The sequence below is a fragment of the Pelophylax lessonae genome (assembly GCF_965119305.1).
Source record: "Pelophylax lessonae genome assembly, chromosome: 13".
In the NCBI taxonomy this organism is placed as follows: domain Eukaryota; kingdom Metazoa; phylum Chordata; class Amphibia; order Anura; family Ranidae; genus Pelophylax; species Pelophylax lessonae.
The window spans coordinates 64,921,222-64,941,040 of record NC_138780.1 but is presented as its reverse complement, the minus strand read 5'-3'; the positions used below and the strand labels follow the sequence as shown (position 1 = coordinate 64,941,040).

The 19,819-nt window shown below is 38.9% G+C and overlaps 1 protein-coding gene across 1 annotated transcript in view; it reads right to left on the bottom strand.

Annotated features, from left to right (window-relative positions):
• Positions 1-457: 457 nt before the first annotated feature.
• DLL4 (delta like canonical Notch ligand 4) overlaps positions 458-19,819 on the bottom strand; it is a 38,720-nt gene continuing 19,358 nt past the window's right edge. Inside the window, exons 5-11 of the mRNA XM_082275259.1 lie at positions 13,584-13,644; positions 12,900-13,030; positions 11,181-11,350; positions 9,591-9,810; positions 6,862-7,555; positions 5,123-5,231; positions 458-2,157 (exon numbers count right to left, since the gene is read on the bottom strand). Of these exons, the coding sequence (XP_082131385.1) occupies positions 2,152-2,157; positions 5,123-5,231; positions 6,862-7,555; positions 9,591-9,810; positions 11,181-11,350; positions 12,900-13,030; positions 13,584-13,644 (1,391 nt within the window). The 3' untranslated portion in view covers positions 458-2,151. The remainder of the gene's footprint in view (positions 2,158-5,122; positions 5,232-6,861; positions 7,556-9,590; positions 9,811-11,180; positions 11,351-12,899; positions 13,031-13,583; positions 13,645-19,819) is intronic.

The following is a 19,819-nucleotide window of genomic DNA, read 5'->3' as shown; positions in this document are numbered from 1 at the left end:
CGGGAGAAAGCCATAAACCCTGTATGTATCTAAACTTAAGGAACCAGAATTGTTCTCAATGTCTGAAGTAGATCACTGCAAACATCATTCAGGATGCAAATTTATTTGTAGTAAGTGGATATACAATTCTTTCCTGTAGACGTCTACAGAAGAATTAGTGGGAATGCATTTTTGTTTCCTATTTGCCTGTTTTTGACAAAGGCCACAGGAAAAGCAACAGGAAAGCAGAAACTGTTTTTTCCCTCTAACGTGCTATTTTTTATTGCCTAAATTTATCAAGTGCACATGCAACAAGTGCACTTCTAGCGTAATTACTTGTATGTAGGAACAGCTTTACACTGATCAAAAAACACACATATACACACAAAAACAAGCATCTAAAAGAAGCCGCTTCTTAATAACTCAGCTATAAAAAAAAAAAATAAAATAAATTAAAAAAGAAAACACTGGAAGCAACTTAGATTTAAGAAGTATTTCATTTCTTCGAAAAAAAATAAAAAATAAAATAACAAAAATATAACTGAAACTTTGTTGCTAACACATTAAAACATGACATAAGAAATAAACATATTTACATTTGTTTTGATTATAAATATACATTATATACAAAACAATGCTATAAAATGTAAAAAGTTCAGTGCTCTTGATTCATCATTAAATTATTGAAATGCTAGTTAAACAAAACATAACATAAAATAAAATAAAACAAAAAAAAAAATGATAGCAAGCTGCAGCCAACACATCTATTATTGAATTCTAGTCTCGTATTCAGGTGAGCCAACCATTACCGCTATGGTTGGACATCAAGAAAAAAAACAATGGACACATTAGAGTTCTAGCTCAGTAGTGTATCAGTGTGTATTTTTTTAAACATTACAGAATTAAGCAATGCGTCACAATAAACCAACATACCTGCTGTTAATTTTCTAGTCCCTGCTTCCCTCCAAATATTCATTTTGGTTATAACAAATCATAGCATCTCACAGCTATTAACATTATTGCTTAAAAAAAATTTGATTTGATCGCACAACAAAATTGAAAAACCCCCTAATCTTTTGAACTGAAATTTTGCATTTTAAAATGGTTTTACAGGAAAAAGAAAAAGACACTGATACAGATTTGGGTGAACAGCATTTGGAATGTTTGGACAGAGCTAGAGTTAAGTCGCTGGAGAGTTTATGTTATGGCAATAACAGTCATGGTATACAAGTTAAATAACATAATGCACTTAATTGGAATAAACCTACATTTATATATGTTAATAAGGGCATTTAATGCAGTTTCACAACATTAAGGCTGTGGAAAACAGACCTGTCACCAAACTGATAGTGTTCTCTATTGAAAAAGACAATAAAGTACTAAATCACAATTCTCAGTAGTGCAAAAGGAATTATTAAAAAGTGGCCAGCTTCATTGACTTGTCATGCAACGTAAGGCTTTGACTACTACAGTTTGCTGGCTAAAGACTTGCACAGGCTACCAACCTGTGTGCATTATTTACTAACAGGATTAACAGAATAGTCCACACGGCACTTTCCACGAGCATGTCCCAAAACCTCTTTAGCAGGGTAGAAATTTCCAAGAAATCTCCTAGCTTAATACTGTTCAGGTATTACATGGGAAAGTGGTGAGTTTCACCCAACACAACGTGGACTCTTGGGACATTCTTTAGGCACTTTTAAACACAGCAGGAGAACAATCTTGATAGCAAGACTTGCGTTCTGCATAGCAAACTAATTCCATTCACTTTCTTCTGGAGATGTTCTATGATATGAATTGCCAACAACCATTGCTGTCAGCAGTTTATAATGCAATTTTTAATAGGTCAGGTGAAGCCTCAAAAGGACACTTTAAGAAACCAGCTTGAAATCATTTGTCTATTTAATTTTTTTTTATATTCCAGTTTGTTACATTCTGTTGATTGAGTTCCTAAACGCCCAGGAGAGCCCAGGAGTAAAAAGTCTTTTGCGACTCCTGCAAATTCACAGTCTGTTCCCTTCAGCTCAGAATATTCCGTCTTCTGAAAGCAGCATGTTGCACATATGTGATCAAAATCACCTCCAGTCCTGAATAACTGAATTGTAAACATGGCTACACAGCCTGCCTCCATTCTGTGGCCTTTGAGAGGATGTGACAGTTGCATTTCTGAACTTACACCTTAAAAAAAAAAGAAAAAACAGCATAAGTAAAGGAAGGATTCATAAAAGGAATTATGTGTATACAACTCTGGCAAATTATCTCTGCCACACAAGAGCTGTTTTCTAATAGTTATCTATGCATGTATGCCATTTCAAAAACAGAAAAAAAATACACTCCTCCCTCTGTTGTAAAATACCCAAGACACTTCTGGCTATGGGGGAGCATGTGACCTCTTAACATGATGCAACCCTTGGACCTAAAGCTCAATAGCTAGACTGAACACAGTCACATGATAATACCTGGGATTTTGCTGCAACTGGAAAGATTTAAGGAATGGCAGAACTGAATGAGGGAACTAGCTTAAAAGAGACCTTGCCATTTTGCCTTGAATAGATAAGGTGACCGGGTCTCTTAAAGCGGAGCTCCGCCTTCCCCTCCAAAAATGTAAAGTCAGCAGCTACACATACTGTAGCTGCTGACTTTTAACATTAGGACACTTACGTGTCCTGGAGTACAGCAATGTCGGCACCGCTGCTGATGTTTCCATCGGCTGTCGGGTGCTGTCACCGCCATTGCCGGTAGGGGAACCCGGCCATGAAGCCGCAAGCACACTGCACATTTCTATTGGCTTGGCGGCGGGGGAAGGAGGAGGGGGCCTAACGTTCGGGACAGACGGGAGCGTCGCTTTGTCCCGGAAGTGGGGAAGGGTACCTGTCAAAAACAGGTACCCATTCCCCCCTCCCGCCTGAAAGGTGCCAAATGTGGCACCGAAGGGGGGGAGGAAGAAAAAGAGTGGAAGTTCCACTTTTGGGTGGAACTCTGCTTAAAGTTCTAATTAAAGGAAATAAAGAACGATTGGCAAAGTACAATCTAGCCACTTCAAAGTATGAATACATATATGTTTATTGTAGTATATTGTACAACATCTAAAATGTCCAACTTGGATCCATTTCCCAAAGAAAACCTATTACTTTGATTATATTAGAATTCCTCATTCAATACACATTAAGCCCCATGCACACAGGGTGTTTACTTTTCCCCTCCAGATGCCAGAACTCCTGGCAGAAGAAAAGCTGTTCAAAAATGTGTCCAAAGCTGAATATTAATATGTTATGGCCATTAGAATGCATTAACACTCAAAAGCACCAAAACGTGTCTAGCATATTGGCACGTTAAGTGTTTATTTTGCTCTTTAGCTCCTCTACAGCGCCTTTTTGATGGATTTTATTTTTTCTGTAGACTATTCTTTTTTTATTAATATGCCTGTAAACGCCTATGTGTGCATGGACACATATGCTAATATAGAGGAGCTTTTACAGGCGGAAAGAAAAAAAATTTAAATGCCTGCAAGCCCAGTGTGCATGAGGCTCAGTGTCATTAATGTTGCAGTTTGTTAATTTCTGTACTGGTAATCAAACGTAACACATTGCCTTGAACAGCAAACGGATTCTCTATAAAGATGACCTGTACTGAAAGAAATAAGTAGGTACAATTGCTGCATTTCTTTTTAAAATACTAGTTGCCTGGCTATCGCTGGCTTCGGTACTTCAGTGAATTTAGAGGAAAGTTAGAACTTGTCACCTGTTTGCATGTCAGGAAACCCATAAGAATTATAACTAAAGATTAGCAACTAGAATTTTCAGAATGAGAGTTCAGGTCAATGGTATCCAAACTTCTATCTATGCAAAGCTTTTTTTTTTTTATATATATATGTAAAAATCAGATTTTTCCCCCCAAAAAAACTTTTCTTTTCTGTAACCAATAATGCATAGATAGCACAGACAAAAAGAAACATGTACAGATGTCTATATACAGCAAAAACCTTGCACAGTAGCATACAGGTACATGCATATTCATGCAAGCATTTTTTCCTTAAATAGAAAAATATAATATTATAAGTATACAAAGAAACCATATTGGGCTAAATTTTTATAGGTTTACCATTCACATTGTTTTTTTTTCCTTTTTTTAATAGATATTTAACTATCGCTAGATTGTACACCACATATAGTATTTGCAGGTCTATGTAATTTACATATCAATATCACTAATAAATCTTTGAAAATTCACAATATTGTCTCTCTGCCTACAGCTTATACCTACCATTTAACCTCTTTTTTTCCACGTTCTATGTGTAATATTTTCAGTATATGCAGCCTGGTTAGGTGGGTATTATATATCATTTATATTCATTAAAGGCATAAAGAGAATTATTTTCAATCAACATACCTTTTATTTTCCCCTACCCAACTATCTATACTTAATAGATATTTACAACCTAATATAACAAACGATTCTCAGAACCTTAAGGCTCGGTTCACACTACGTCGCTCCGACTTAGGGGGCGACCTGTAAAGTCGCGTGCAGCGCGACTTCGGCACGACTTGCATGGACTTCATGAAATGAATGTCTATGAAAGTCGCTCCAGGTCGCCCCGAAGTAGTACAGGACCCTTTTTCTAAGTCGGAGCGACTTGTGTCGCTCCTATTAGAACGGCTCCTGTACCAGTCAATGGACCTCGACAGTGCGTGACTTGTCAGGCTGACCAAGTCGCCTGACAAGTCGGACTAGTGTGAATGGACACTAATAGTTATCTAAAGAAACAACTACAAAGCTTGCTTTTGGGCTTCCATTTGTCTTGCTGAAATCTTGGACTATGCAGTCTGATAATTGATGAGTCCCTGCTGCCTTCTGTAAACAAAAGCTTTCTTTTGGCATAGGTGAGAATGATACAATACTCAATGAGGGAAAAGGAGAATACTAGCTGTGTGCTGGCAGAAGACTAAAGAAGAAATATTTTTAAATGTATTTTTTTCCTTTTTTTTTTTTTTAGCTGTGGCCATTAAACAATAAAGAGAATATGTGTAAAACATTTTCTTTAAGGAACTGTCGTGCTATCTAGGTGATTCATCTTTGGCATAAGGAGTATCAGCTTCACTAGAAACACTATCCGGTGAGCGGTGTTGAGCAGCAGTGTCCTTACCTCTGTAGCTATCACACATTCGTTCAGTTCCTCTGCTATCACATAAATTGACTGGTACATTGAATCCCTTGGGGAACATATCGTTGATATTCTACACTCTGGCTTTTCACTGAGGAGGAAAAGAAAAAAGCTCATGAGCAAACAAGGATGGTAGTTAAGGTCTACGTTCTGTCTTTTCTACATTTTTACACGGAATTATATCATTTCTGTATGCATATAGATTTAACTTGAATTAAGTATACAGTACTATGATTATCTACAGAACAGGTTATTGCTTGAGGAAACTCCTTGAAATGTTACTTTTCAAAAGAAACCTTACAGGAGAGAACTGAGCGGCCATCAACGTGTCCATAGATTCTAGCTCTATCACCCCCAATCTATGCACGCTTTTTTAAATCACAAAGAGAAGACATAAGGATGGCAGCCCTGGAGCTTCCAGCTTTAAAACGAGTCAGCACAACAAAAGTGTATATTTAACACTGATTGTCATGATTTCAGGCATTGGGCATTTTTTAAAATTAATTTCCATGTGCCTCCATGGATAGTTACATATTAACTATTCCTGGAGGCACACAGAAATTGATAAAAAAAAATGTGCAATGCCTGAAATTATGACAATCAGTGTTAAATATACACTTTAGTTGTGCTGACTCGTTTTAAAGCTGGAAGCTTGTAACTATCATCATATGTAAAGAGTATTCCTCACTAAATAGGCAATGCCTATACTCAAAGAACAGTAAATCGGGAGAACACAATTTATAATATTATTTAAATCCTCAATAAATATTTTGGATTGCTACAAAAGTTTGGGAAGATGTTTTCAGTCATTGATTTTTTATATCGCCCCTCCGTTAGAATGGAGCACTGGCTTGAATTTTTAGTTAAACTTTGGGGGAAACCTTAAAGCGGAACTGCTTTCAAAAACTGTGAGTAGACAGGGTCTTAAAATAAGTAATGTGCTGCAAAAATTGTTGTTGCTATATAAGTACCATAGATAAATATACTGAGCTGTAAAAGCATCTCAGTTTACGTGCATGCGTGATGTCATCCCACACTAGCCAATGAAGACAGCCGCAGTCCGGCACCCAGAAGATTTTAGCTCCACGTTAATGTCCCTCCATGCCCTTTGCTAGTGACTTATGGATATTCCAAAAAATTACTAGTGGAAGGGAATGCAATTATTCATAAAAATAAATATATCAGGATAGAAATATTTTTTGGAAAAAAATAAATAAATCAATATTTTACTAAAGAGTCTCAAATGAAAACTGCTGGAAAGAGTCAAGGCTTCACTGGGGAAATTACAGTTGGAAAGTCAAATTAATTGCTTGTTAAAAAAAGCAGTAGACAAAGGTCTTAGTCCCCATTCACACTAGCGTGACTTGTCAGGCGACTTGGTCGCTTGACAAGTCGCGGTGGGTCGCCTGCCATTGATTAGCACAGGACCCTTTCTAATAGGAGTGACACAAGTCGCTCCGACTTAGAAAAAGGGTCCTGTACTACTTTGGGGCGACCTGGAGGCGACTTGCATTGACTTCAATGATATGAAGTCCGTGCATGTCGCGCAGAGTGCACCGCGACTTCACAGGTCGCCCCGGCAAGTCGTGTCGCCCCTGTGTGAATGGGCTCTAAAAAGAAATAGATGTTGCTACTAAGGCTCATTTTTTAAAAATAATTGCGGCTATATGTAAACACACCATGAATTACAAAAGTGGTTCATGTTTTGTTTTTTGTCTTACCTGTGTAAACGAAGTGGGTATTTTTCTTCTTCTAAACATTTATCACTATTGTAAAAATTGTCTCCTTTTGCAATTCCATTGCCAACACCAATTAGTCCATTGGTTAGATTACAGTCTAATGTATGGTTTTTTAGCTTGTAGTTTGATTTATCCAGACTAAAATCCACTTCAAGATCCTTCTTTTTGTTTATATTCTTTAACTGTGAGGCTGGTATCAGGTTGTCTTTTTGGAAATCTGATAAATTGTTCATCGTCTTTGTATCTTGCTTTGGTTGTTGACGGAAATGTCTCACAATGATGAAGATCATGCACAATAGGACTAGGAGTCCCACCATACCAGCACCCATAAACACGGCAACCCAGGGAAATTCCCGAGCCTGGAATTCGCAGTGGCTTCCCATGAACCCAAAAGGACAAACACAAGCAATGTTTTTCTCATAAGGCACAAAATGACACGATCCCCCATTTTTACAAGGGTTCACAGCACACTCATCTATGGATTTTACATCACAGTTCTTCCCAGTAAATCCAGGTGAACAAATGCAGCCATATTCACCATGCAAGTCATAGCAGGTACCACCATTGGAACATGGATTCTTTGCACAGTCGTTTATGTTAATAGCACATGTTGGGCCTCTGTATCCAGAAGAACAGCGACACAGCTGCGTGTAACCCAAGACATAACACTGACCACCTGTTAAGGACAAATATAATATATTAATTATTAACCAATATGGAATACATATAGCCTAAAGAAATGTCTTAATCAGAGTCTCTGCTAGGGAGATGTGCTGTTTATTTTTCCATTACTAGAACTGAAAGAGAGGTCAATAGCCATACGTTTTAAATCATCATAACAGGAGGTGAGGGGAAGTCTTTGCCTGAGGACTCCTGTTCCAGTGACAATGGTCTAATAGGGCATTTGCCTCACTTTGGAGAGGCTTCTCTTCTAATTTCCTGCTTTGTCTATATGGCAGAAAGTGAGAAATCTGCCCAATGAGGCACAGGTGGCAAAAAATTGACCATTCCCTATTCCACCAAGATGAAAAAAAACATACAGTAGTTTTTGGCTTAGATATATTTTAAATCACATAACTAAAAAATACAGAAGACATAAAAAAGGGTCAGTGTACCCAGAGAAAAAGCACACCCACTAAAAAACCAGTGTAGGTAATTGCTTGACCACTCCTTTACAAAATCCCATTCATGGCACATAACCCCTACAGTCTGTAAATAGTGAAAGTTTACCACAATACTGAATTATTTATTTTTTTTTATTTTGAATACATTCTGCCATAATATGTATTTCTGCAATGACCCAGATACAGGAAAATATGTAATTTTACAGATGAATTTAAAATTAACTTGACAAAAATCAGCCAAAAGGGAATATTCGAGTAGCCAGTGCTCAGTAAACACCAGTTAAAGTTATGAATGATTTCAGACTGTTGTAAATAATTTTTCAACAGCAGTTCTTCACCTGCTCTCCCAAGACACAATTACAGTACTCATTTGTTGTAGTCAGAGTACTTGAATTTTCTATTTATTTATATGGAGAATTACAACCCTCCCTCCACTTCTGACAATATCTATTCAGTGCTTGGCATCTCTGGGTATTGGGGAGCATGTGACCTTCCACACTGTGATAGTCCTTGGTGTGTCTGACTCTTGGTGATTCTACAGGGCACATTTTCTGGGGACTATGTCTGATACACTTGGAGATCTTTTCCTTAGAATTTTCTTGGCAATTTTAATGGGTAGGTCACATGTCTTTCATTAACCCTCCCCATTAGCATAGCCACACTAAGAACAATTTAGACAGGGACCAAATAACCTACTAGCATATTTTTGGAGTGTGGTAGGAAACCAAAGTACCTGAAAGAAACCCAGGCAAACACAGGGAAAACATTCAAATTTCAAGCAGATAGTTACATAGTAGGTGAGGTTGAATAAAGACAATAGTCCATCCAGTTCAACCTGTGTAGGTGTGTGTGGCTGTAATCATCTCACATACCCCTGAATGTCCTGATCCTTGAGATGTACATCTAAGAGTCTTTTGAAAGCCACCATACTACCCGCAGAAACCACATCTTGTGGTAGACAATTCCACAATCTTGTAGCCCTAACAGTAAAGAACCCCCCACGTTGCCTGAGGTTAAAACGCTTCTCCTCTAATCGCATTGTATGCCCTCGAGTCCTCATGCAATCCCTTCGACTGAACAACTTTAGTGTTGTCCACCTGGTCGACAATCGAACAAGGGACCCCAGTGCTGCAAGGTGTAAGGACTAACCATGAAGTTGCTGTGCTGCCCTCGGCTTCACAGCTACTCACTAGGCCTGAAACATTGTCATATGACCAAGGAAGTAACGCAATATTCCCCTGGTTTGCTGCCACTGCTGATTCCAGCATCAGCTAAGACAGGAAGGAGCAGTGAGGGAGTACAGGCAAGGTGAGTATAAGCAGGTCAGAGATAAGTGAATGGGACCCTGTGAAGAGACACAGTCACTTTGCCCTGAATTGGCAAGGTGCCAATGTCTCCTTAATTCTGCCTAATGTTCTCAAACAATGATGCAGCTTTGTACAAGTGTATTAGTGTGTCAAACACAAAGCTCGCATCCCAGGAAGGTTATTTACATAAAGCAAAAGCTTTATGCAGGAAAAGCACCTTGGAAATATGCAATTGGTTTACTAAGAAAATGAATACAACATGAATTAAAAAAACACGCACCATTTAAACAAGGATTATTTGTACATTTGTCCTCTTTCTTTTCACAATTAGAACCTGTGTATCCTAACGGGCATTGGCAGGCATAGCTGGCACCCATCTCTCGTTCTCTACATGTACCACCATTAAAACATGGAGAGTCTGCACAATTTAGCACACTGTGTTCACAGTGGGTTCCATAATATCCCTGTGGACATTCACAGACATAGCCACTATCCACATCCTAGGAGAAAACAGAAAAATGCCTTATTATGATTATCAGGTATCTAATGCTTAAGGAATATTCATTTCATACATACAAAAGTAATTTGAATAAAGATATTTCCCAGCCTTTGATTTTAACAATAATGTATAGAGAGAAATAGCCGCACTCCAACTTGAAGGTGAAAAATATAAAATCTGTTTTATTCGTATCCAAAAGATAAAATCAATTCAAAGTGTATCCATAATATAGTCAGAGACAAGAGATGAACGCATAGTAGTTGACGCGTTTCACGGATAAACGTCGTAACCGTTGGTAACCGTTGGTTTACGACGTTTATCCGTGAAACGCGTCAACTACTATGCGTTCATTTCTTGTCTCTGACTATATTATGGCTACACTTTGAAATGATTTTATCTTTTGGATACGAATAAAACAGATTTTATATTTTTCACCTTCAAGTTGGAGTGCGGCTATTTCTCTCTATACATTATGGTTGCCTGGACTGCGGATCCTTGCTGCACCTTATTTTGATGGTTGGGATTACCTTATCACTGGAGCAGTTCTTTTGCCCTTTCTGCTGATCTGTGACTTTGATTTTAACAAGTTTGAATTACAAAAGAAACTCTACTCTTCACTACTGAAGGGTAAAAGGGAAGTTTGGCTGGCGCTGAGCTTTAAGAGAAATCAAAACATACACCAGTATAGAAAGGCAGAGAGTGTGTAAAAACAAAAGAGGACAGTTCCCCAAAGCAGTAAACATGCATTACGAATGTTGATAGTGAAAACAGATGCAAGAGAGAATCTAGTTCAAGCACGTCAGCTCTGTATTACTAGAAAAACAAGGAAGGTAGAAAACAAGGACATTACTGCTGAGAACAAGTGTAATGTTTATGGCAAGCCTAACTTCCATAATAAATCTACATGGGCAGCGCCTTCATAACAGAAATCTTAAAATCTAGTTTCCCTGAATCTGCACTTTCATTTTTTTTATATGGCTGTGAGATATAATACGGCTGTGTTGGAAATTTTATAAGGTATAATAGACTTTCATTAAAAAGCTGGGAAACTACTTCTGCACATACGCTCTGTCCAATTGTCCATCTGCCGAATAATCTCTTTTCTGGCAGCCTAAAGAGCTCAGCACTTGCTTACTTGCTTCCATGCCTGCAATTAAGTGCTTTCCTGCATGCTCTCTCCAGGCTGTCAATCTGTGATACACTGGTACAATTTTGAGTGTGAAAGTGAGAGCCACGTTGTTCGGTGGCACTAAGTGCCAATGGGGGGAATTCTGCTTTTCCACTAAAGTGTAATACCTCTTCATTTACAATATACAGGTAAGAATGACAACATCGCAGATTCGGTATCAGATGTAGAAATATATTTCTTACTGTGCAACTGCCGCCATTCCTGCAGGGGTTACTATCACACTCATTGATCTTCTCTTCACAGTTCACCCCAGTATAACCAGCTCGACAAGAACATGTGTAGCTGCCCTGTCCTGTGTTCATGCACGTGGCTCCATTTTTGCAGGGTTTATGATGGGTGCAGTAGTTTAAATCTGTAACAAATCAAATCAATTGATCAATTGATAAAACATTAATATAATGTAAGGTATTGCACTTGGGGAAATAAAAACATAAACGCCCAATACGCTTTGGGGGGGGGGGGGGGAACCCCTGGGGGGGATCAAAAATGGAGAAAGATCTGTGAGTCTTGGTGGAAGATAGACTTAATAATAGCATGCAATGTCAAGCTGCAGCTGCCAAAGCTGGCAGAATATTAGCTTGCATAAGGAAGGGGATGTATTCCAGAGATAAATCCATAATCCTACCACTTTATAAAACTCTGGTCCGACCACATCTGGAGTATTCTGTCCAGTTCTGGTCACCAGTCCTCAGGAGGGATGTGTTGGAGCTGGAGAAAAACCAGAGGAGGGCAACTAAACTGATTAGGGGATTGGAGGACCTTAATTATGAAGAATGCTTACAAGCGCTTGATTTATTCTCCCTGGAAAGGAGACGCTTGAGAGGGGACAAGATAGCGATATACAAGTACCTCAACAGTGATATCAGCATACAAAAAAAACTGTTCAGTCGCAACGAATGCATGAGGACACGAGGTCATACAATGTGATTAGAGGAGAAGAGATTTAACCTTAGGCTACGCAGGGGGTTCTTTACAGTAAGGGCTACAAGATTGTGGAATTCTCTACCACAAGTGGTAGTAACTGCAGGGAGTATGGCTACTTTTAAAAGACTCTTGGACGTACATCTCAAGGATCATTCAGGGGTATGTGAGATAATTTTGTCCACACACACCTACACAGGTTGAACTGGATGGACTATAGTCTTTATTGAACCTCACCTACTATATGTATAAAACTAATCTCCCAATGCCTTTTAGAAGATCAACCATAGCAGTAAATTGGAAATCATTCATACCAAACTGCTGAAAGAGCTTTTCTGGTTGCTAGGGTTTAATGCATAGTACTGAAACCTATTTAAACCCAAATCCAACCAAAATGTGTTTGTTTGTTCTGAATACAATGGGAAAGGTTTAGAACCTCCGTCGAGTTTCACTTCTGTTTTTGTCCTTTTTGGGAAGCTTTACTCTTACTTCCTACCCTCATAGGGTCAGAAAGATAGGAAGTGATGAGATTTCTTTCCAGTGGGAACACAGACAAGAACTTTTTTTCATAATAATATAGATAAATATTAGAACCTCTTTGAGGTTTAAACCCATGTCCATCTTCCTGCCTAGTGATCCAAGTTCATTCTTCAAAATTCACAACAAACACACTAAAATCACCCCATTTATTTTCAGTGGAGAGCAGAAACTTGGCAGCCTGCAATCCATCATACAGAAAGGGGTTTTTAAGCTGTTAGGAACCAAATGAAAACCATCTTCAGAGTGTTGTGATCTTTAAATATCTTTGAGAAATAATTAACTTACAATACAGACAGGTAGATAGGTTAGGTATAGCTTGTTTCAAAAATGTTTATTACGATTTGAAAATATGGAAATACATTAATGTCCACGGTCTGAGCACAGGCGCACTTTAACAAAAAGTATAAAAGCAGGTCAAAGAATCCAAACTGTACACTTACCTTGGTCGCAGAAAAGGCCACCCCAGCCTTCATCACATATGCACTGCCATGGATTCTGACATGTACCATGTCTACATCCATTGTGGGGAATGCACTCATTGCAGAAACGACCTTGCCAGCCAGGGCGACATCTGCAGAAGAGGAGAAAACAACATCAATCGCTGCCCATTGTGATTAGAAGATAGAAAACGTATGAGAGGATTAAAACACATGCAGTAACCAAGAAGCAACCAATCCAAAAACTGCAGCTTAGACTGGGATGCACAATAAAGGTTGTTTTTTAATTAATTTCCACAGGCTAAGCCTAGGAATGCAGCATATAGTGGTATAAGGTGATTAAATGAGTAAATACTTCATGACGTCACCCTACAGACATCAATATTATATGAAGTATGCAAAGCGACTGGTAGAAATAAAAGGCAGGATGTGATTTAGTAAATTGCTAAATGTTCTCAGAATTATATACAAACTATCACAAAGGGATTACTCATTTTCCTGAGATACAATCTTTGTGTTCACATAAATCAACAAAAAACTATAGCCAACAATAGTATGAACTAATCCATTCATTTTCCTTCATACGTGCAGAAAAAAAAACCCCAGACCAGCGTGCCCAGTTTATAGAATATAAAGGTAATGGTCATTTCTTGTGTAGGTTTTTACAGTATAACAAGTAGTACTTACGAACATTCTCCAGGGCTGTTGCAGAAACCATTTTGCTCACTGCACCCGTCCAGACATATTGCTATGGAAACACAAATTTTATTATGGTTAATATTGTATGACATATGGACTTGTTTTATGTATATATATTTTTACATCAATAAGCAGATTAGTATGTAAAATAAATATATGTTGTAGCCAAAGGAAATCTATAAACATTTTCTACATGAGTAAAAGGTATCAACTTATATGGAGGTAACTCAAAGAATGGCGTGGCTTATTTTCCAATTTATATTATTTCAGCAGTAATACAATAAGGAAGCTGACTAGATGATCTGACGAACTGCTGCTACAAAATATGAAAAACACAGACAGAAAAGACAGAGCAAGCAAATAAAACCATAAGGTATCATTCACACCTGAGCATTTTGTCAAATCTCAAAATTCTAAATCCAATGTATTTCAATGGTGACTGTTCACATATAGCAATTACAGAGACGTGGTTCAAGGATTTAAATGAGTGGGAAATAACTATACCAGGGGCTACACTATACTGCAGGGGTGTCCAAACTATGGCCATCCAGCTGCTCAGGAACTACAATTCCCATCATGCCTACTTATGTCTGTGAATGTCAGAGATTTACAATGCCTCATGGGACGTGTAGTTCTGCAACAGCTGGAGGGCCGTAGTTTGGACACCCCTGCTATACAGGAATGACAGTGTAGGGAAGAGGGGAGGTAGAGTTGCCATATATGTCAAGAATGGCATAACGCTAACATTAATAAAAAAAAACAAAATGAAATACTTGAAACCCTTTGAGTTTGCCTTCCAAAAAGAGAGGGATCTTCCCTTAGAATTGGTGTAGTATACAGACCCCCCAGGAAATGCTGAAGATTATGAAAACTTGTTGATTGATTAGATAATGCAAATGGCAATGAAGGGAGAGGTTTTGATTATGGGTGTCTTCAACATGCCTGACATTAACTGGAATTCCCAAACTATTGCAAGCAGGAGCAGGGATGTAATGAAAGCATTGAATGGGGTTTCTCCAAAACAGTTAGTAAAAAGCCCAACCCGAGGTGACCATATTCCAGATCTAGTACTGACAAATGGGGATTGACTGTTTAATGTTGAGGTGGCAGAGAATTTGGGTTTTAGTGATCACCAATGTCTTTGGTTTGATATTAAAACAAGAACTGAAAAATAATATCCAAAAACAAAAAAGTTTTAAATTTTAAAAGGGCAAATTTTGCTGAAATGGGGACATTTCTAAAAAATAAATTAAAAGTGGTAAGCCGGATAGTAAAGGAAAGAAATAGCATATAGACGATTCAAGGAAACCGAAGTTGTAGCTAACAGAGAAAAGTATAAAAATAGACAAAATGAGGCTAAACACATTATCAGTGCTGTCAAAGCACAGAAAGAGGAGGAAATTTCTAAATCTAATAAGAGAGGAGGTAAAACCTATTTTAGGTACATCAGTGATAGAAGGAACTAATATAATGGGATCACTAAAACGAAAACTGGGCACAACACATATATTGAGGGAGACCTGGATGTATCAAACCATTTATACAATTAATTCTGTTCAGACTTCTCAGAAATAAATTGCACTAACAATAACAAGTTGGGGAATCATATTGGTTCTAATAATGGCGGTTCATTTTTAGGATTTCTGGAGACAGCAGTAGCAGAGGAACTGGCTCGGTTAAAGCCTAATAAAGCAATGGGCCCTGATGGTATTCATCCCAGTCCTAAGAGAACTTTGAGATATAGTTTTTGGACCATTAACGGATCTTTTTAATCAATCTCTTCTAACAGGAGAAGTTCCCCATGACTGGCAGACAGTTAATATTGTACCCACAGTATCCACAAGAAGGCAGCAAGGTAGAAGCAGGCAATTACAGGCCAGGGAGTTTAACATCAATTGTAGTCAAGGTAATGGAATCACTCCTGAAAAGAAGGATCGTTGATCACCTAAAAATACACAGCTTGCTGGACCCAAAGCAACATGGCTTTACTGAGGGCAGATCATGTCAGACTAATTTGGCTGAATTATTTAAGTATAAGTGCCGGTTCACACTGGGGCGACCTGTGAGGCGACCTGGTCGCCTCACAGGTCGCCTCCCATAGGGAAGCTGCGGACCCATTCTAATAGGAGCGACACAAGTCGCTCCGACCTAGAAAAAGGGTCCGGAGCTTCTTTGGGGCGACCAGGAGGCGACCGCCATAGACTTCAATGTTATGAAGTCCGTGGCGGCCGCTCCGAGGTCGCGGCGCGCTGCTCGCACCGCGATCTCGGAGGTCGCCCCTGCAAGTAGCGTCGCGGTAATGTGAACCGGCGCTAATACCAATGTTTTGGACCAGGATGGTGCTGTGTACATAGAATATCTTGATTTAAGCAAGGCATTTACACAGTTCCACATAATGATCTAATATAAAAATTGTACAAGACTCAACCATTGGGTGGTTCAGTGGATATGCAGTTGGCTAAAGATAGATACCAGAGTGTGGTGGTTGTAAATGGGGTTCACTTTAGAACTCACAGAGACCAGTCCCTAGTGGTGTACCACAAGGCTCTGTACTGGGTCCTATTCTATTTTATCTATATGTAAGTGATATAACTAAAGGTTTATTGGGCAAGGTATGTCTATTTGCTGATGACACAAAGGTATATAATAGAGTTGATATCCCTGGGAGGTGTCTAACATGATTTGACATTGCTGGAAGATTGGTCAAAGCAGTAGAGACTGCAGTTTAAGGTTTTTAAATGTAAAATAATGCACCTAGGGAAAAAGAATCCCCAAGAGAGACAACATTGGGGGTGCAGTGTTAGCCAGCACTACAGAAGAAAAAAAATGTTTTGAGAATACTCATTTCAGATGATTGCAAAATGAGCAAAGAGTGTGACCAGACAATGGGGAAAGTGCATAGAATTCTAGGATGCATCACTAGAGGGATCACTAGCAGGAGGAAGGAGGTTCTGATCCCCTATATTGGTTCTTTAGTGAGATCTCATTTAGAATAATGTCCAGTTCTGAAAACCTCACTTACAAAAAGATATTGATAAGATAGAAGGAGTCCAGAGTACCTGTCAAAAACGGGTACCCGCTCGGGGAGGAGGCAGATAAGCAGAGCTTTAACGTTTGGGTGGAGCTCTGCTTTAATATGTACAGTCGGGAGGAAAGTAGGGAAAGGGGAGACATGATTGAAACCTTTAAATACATCAAGAGGGTGAAAAGGCTTCAGGAAGGCAGTTTTTTCAATATGAAACCAAAATCAAGAACACGGGGGACATGACATCAAACTAACTGGAGGAAAGTTCAAAACTAATCATAGAAAGTATTATTTTACTGAAATGATAGTTGGTGCTTGGAATAAACTACCAGCATAGGCAGTGAGACAGTCAACAGTAAATGCTTTCAAACATGCTTGGGATAAACATAGATTTATAGTCAGACAACAAAGGTAACAGAAAAAAAAAAATGGGGCAGACTTGGACTACTTGGTCTTTTCTGACATCAGTTTTCTATGTTTAAGCTTGGTTTACACAGGATCAAGCCCAGTGGACAGGAGCAAACTATTTTAGTACAGTTGCTTTTGGGGCTGGATAACACATTCAAAGCGATTGTAAGGTAGGGTGAGGGAGGGACCTTACATTGTTGGCTCCTGATGTCAATGTACAGTATGTAAAGCAGTGCATAAAATTGTCTGTGCTGTATAAGGCTCAGTTCACAATTCTACATGCTGTCCCGCAACACTTGCAATTGCATGCAACTTGTGTTAGTTCGGAGTGGTGCCATTCATTCTGAATCTCAGTGCGCCCTGATAGCAGAAGTGCACAATGCACTAACATGCAGCTACATTTTTGGGATTTTCATTGAGGTGCATTCCCAGCCTATTTGTTTTGCATGGGTTGCCTGTGGTTAAGGCGCACAAAATGCATACTTTAATGCAATGCACCTCTGCAGTTAGATACCTGTAATAAATACATAACTCCTACATTGTAAGCTCTAATGAGCAGGGCCTTCTGATTCCTCCTGTATTGAATTGTATCTGTACTGTCTGCCCTCATGCTGTAAAGCACTGCGCAAACTGTTGTCGCTAAAAAAAAATCATGTATAATAATAAATCCAACCCCTTTGTACCTAATAGGAGATGTTTTACAATAGGCATCACTAAATGGCGGACCGCGAGCCAAATGCGGGTCACAGGCCAAATGTGGACCACATCACGTTTCCATTCGGACCGCTGCGGTACTGCTATTTAGCAGCCTTTTCTTCCCCTTCCCTCACTCTGTAATCCTCACAGAGCAGACAGCAGGAGGCAGGACAGTTCTGGATGGAGGGCGGAGCTGCCCGAGGTTAACAAGCAGGTGATTGGCTGCTAGGATGAAGGGCTGTCCTAGCAACCAATCACGATCTTGCAACACCCCCCCTCCATCCTTACATGCTGTGCCTCCCTCCAATCTTCGATCTGTGTAAGCAAGGTAAGACAGTAAGGGAGGGGGTGAAGTCATAGGGAGTGTGGACATTAGTGTGAAAAGTAATCTAAAGCAATATAAAACATATCCAATGAACAAAATAAAAAAAAAATCGAATTTCTTCATAAATTTAGGCCACTATGTATTCTGCTACATATTTTTGGAAAAAAAACAAAAACAAAACACAATAAGCGTATATAGATTGGTTTGCGCAAAAGTTATAGTGTCTACAAACTTTGGGATATATACTAAAATTTGTATTTATTTTTTTACTAGTAATGGTGGCGTACAGTGACTTATTGCGGGGCTATTGACAATGGGACACTAACGGACACTTTCAATGCTTTGTGGGAACCAGTGACACTAATACAGTGATTTTTCCTTAAAATATGCATGGTCACTGTACTAATGACACTGGCTGGGAAGGGGTTAAACATCTAGGGCGATCAAAGGGTTAAATGTGTGCCTAACCAGTGTTTATATGTACTATGTGTGCTGTTTTTACTAAGGGATTAGATGGGTTTTTACATCACATCCCTGCTGACAGAGCTCTGCCTTGTTTACATAGGCACAGCTCCGTCCTGTGTCTCTCCTCACTGATCAGCCAGTGCCAGCGGACATCCAGTTGCCGGCATCTGCTGTGACTAATCAAAGCAGAAGCGGCACGCGCCCCCTAGGCGGAAGTGCCAGATCGTGTATTATATATGTATATATATATACACGATTCTGCACAGAACAGCCACCCTTTACCATTAAATCTGCTATGGGGTGGTCAGGAAGTAAAATGTCAAATTACATGTGTGGCCATTGTGGCAATTAAACTTGCTTGTTTCATTCCCCCCCATGTACAGTAGTTCTGACTGCAACTTAACTTGTGCAAATCAATGGGCCTTTTTAAAAAGAAAGTGCCCACATCAGCAGCTCACCAAGTCTGCTCTGCTGAAGGCTCAGCTGGATTTTTAAAAAACTAAATTCAGACAAGCTTATAGCACAAAGTGTTCATCTGCTAAGATAGCGAAATTCAAATACCATTTAAGTGTATGTAGAGACATAACATTGTTTTTTTGTTTTAGATAGAATGTGGAAGAGTTACAACCTGTCAGATTTTATTGCTTGCTGCATCCATACTAGGGAGATTCAGGCTGCAATCACACCTGTGCAGAGCGGATTTCAGGCATTTTTATTTGAGCATTTACCTGTGTATAAGAGCATTTGTGAAGCGCATTTTAGGCATTTTACATGTTTATTCAAGCTTCAGATATTTTTGTTTAAGCCCATGGAAAAGCACTAGGAGACTCAAAAAAGTCTGAAAAAATGCTTGATTTGAGAGTTTTCAGGTGCTTCCAATGAAGTCTATATGTCCATAAATGCCAAATCTGCCTCAAAAGTTGCTCATGTATCTTTGGAGCTTGTGTCGGAGCAATCATATGTGATCGACCACCTTTAAACAGGCGGGAATTTTGTATGTTGAGCATTTTTTTTTTTTTTTTCAAGAAAATAAACTTTTATTGAGCTTAAGAATCTCATAGCACACACAGTATAAAAGATAAAAAAATAAGGCAGTAACATGGTGTGCAACACAGTGCAACACAAGTCAAGATGTATAAATTCACATACAAATCATGACAAATGCAGCGGAAAGTGCAACTGTATAAAATTATAGGTTGTTCAGTTATCAGAGCTCAAATACATTATAATGGATCAGGAAGTCAAATCTATCCTAACAAAGGGAAGAAGAACCAAAAACAAGTAACAAAGGGGAGTAGGAAAGGG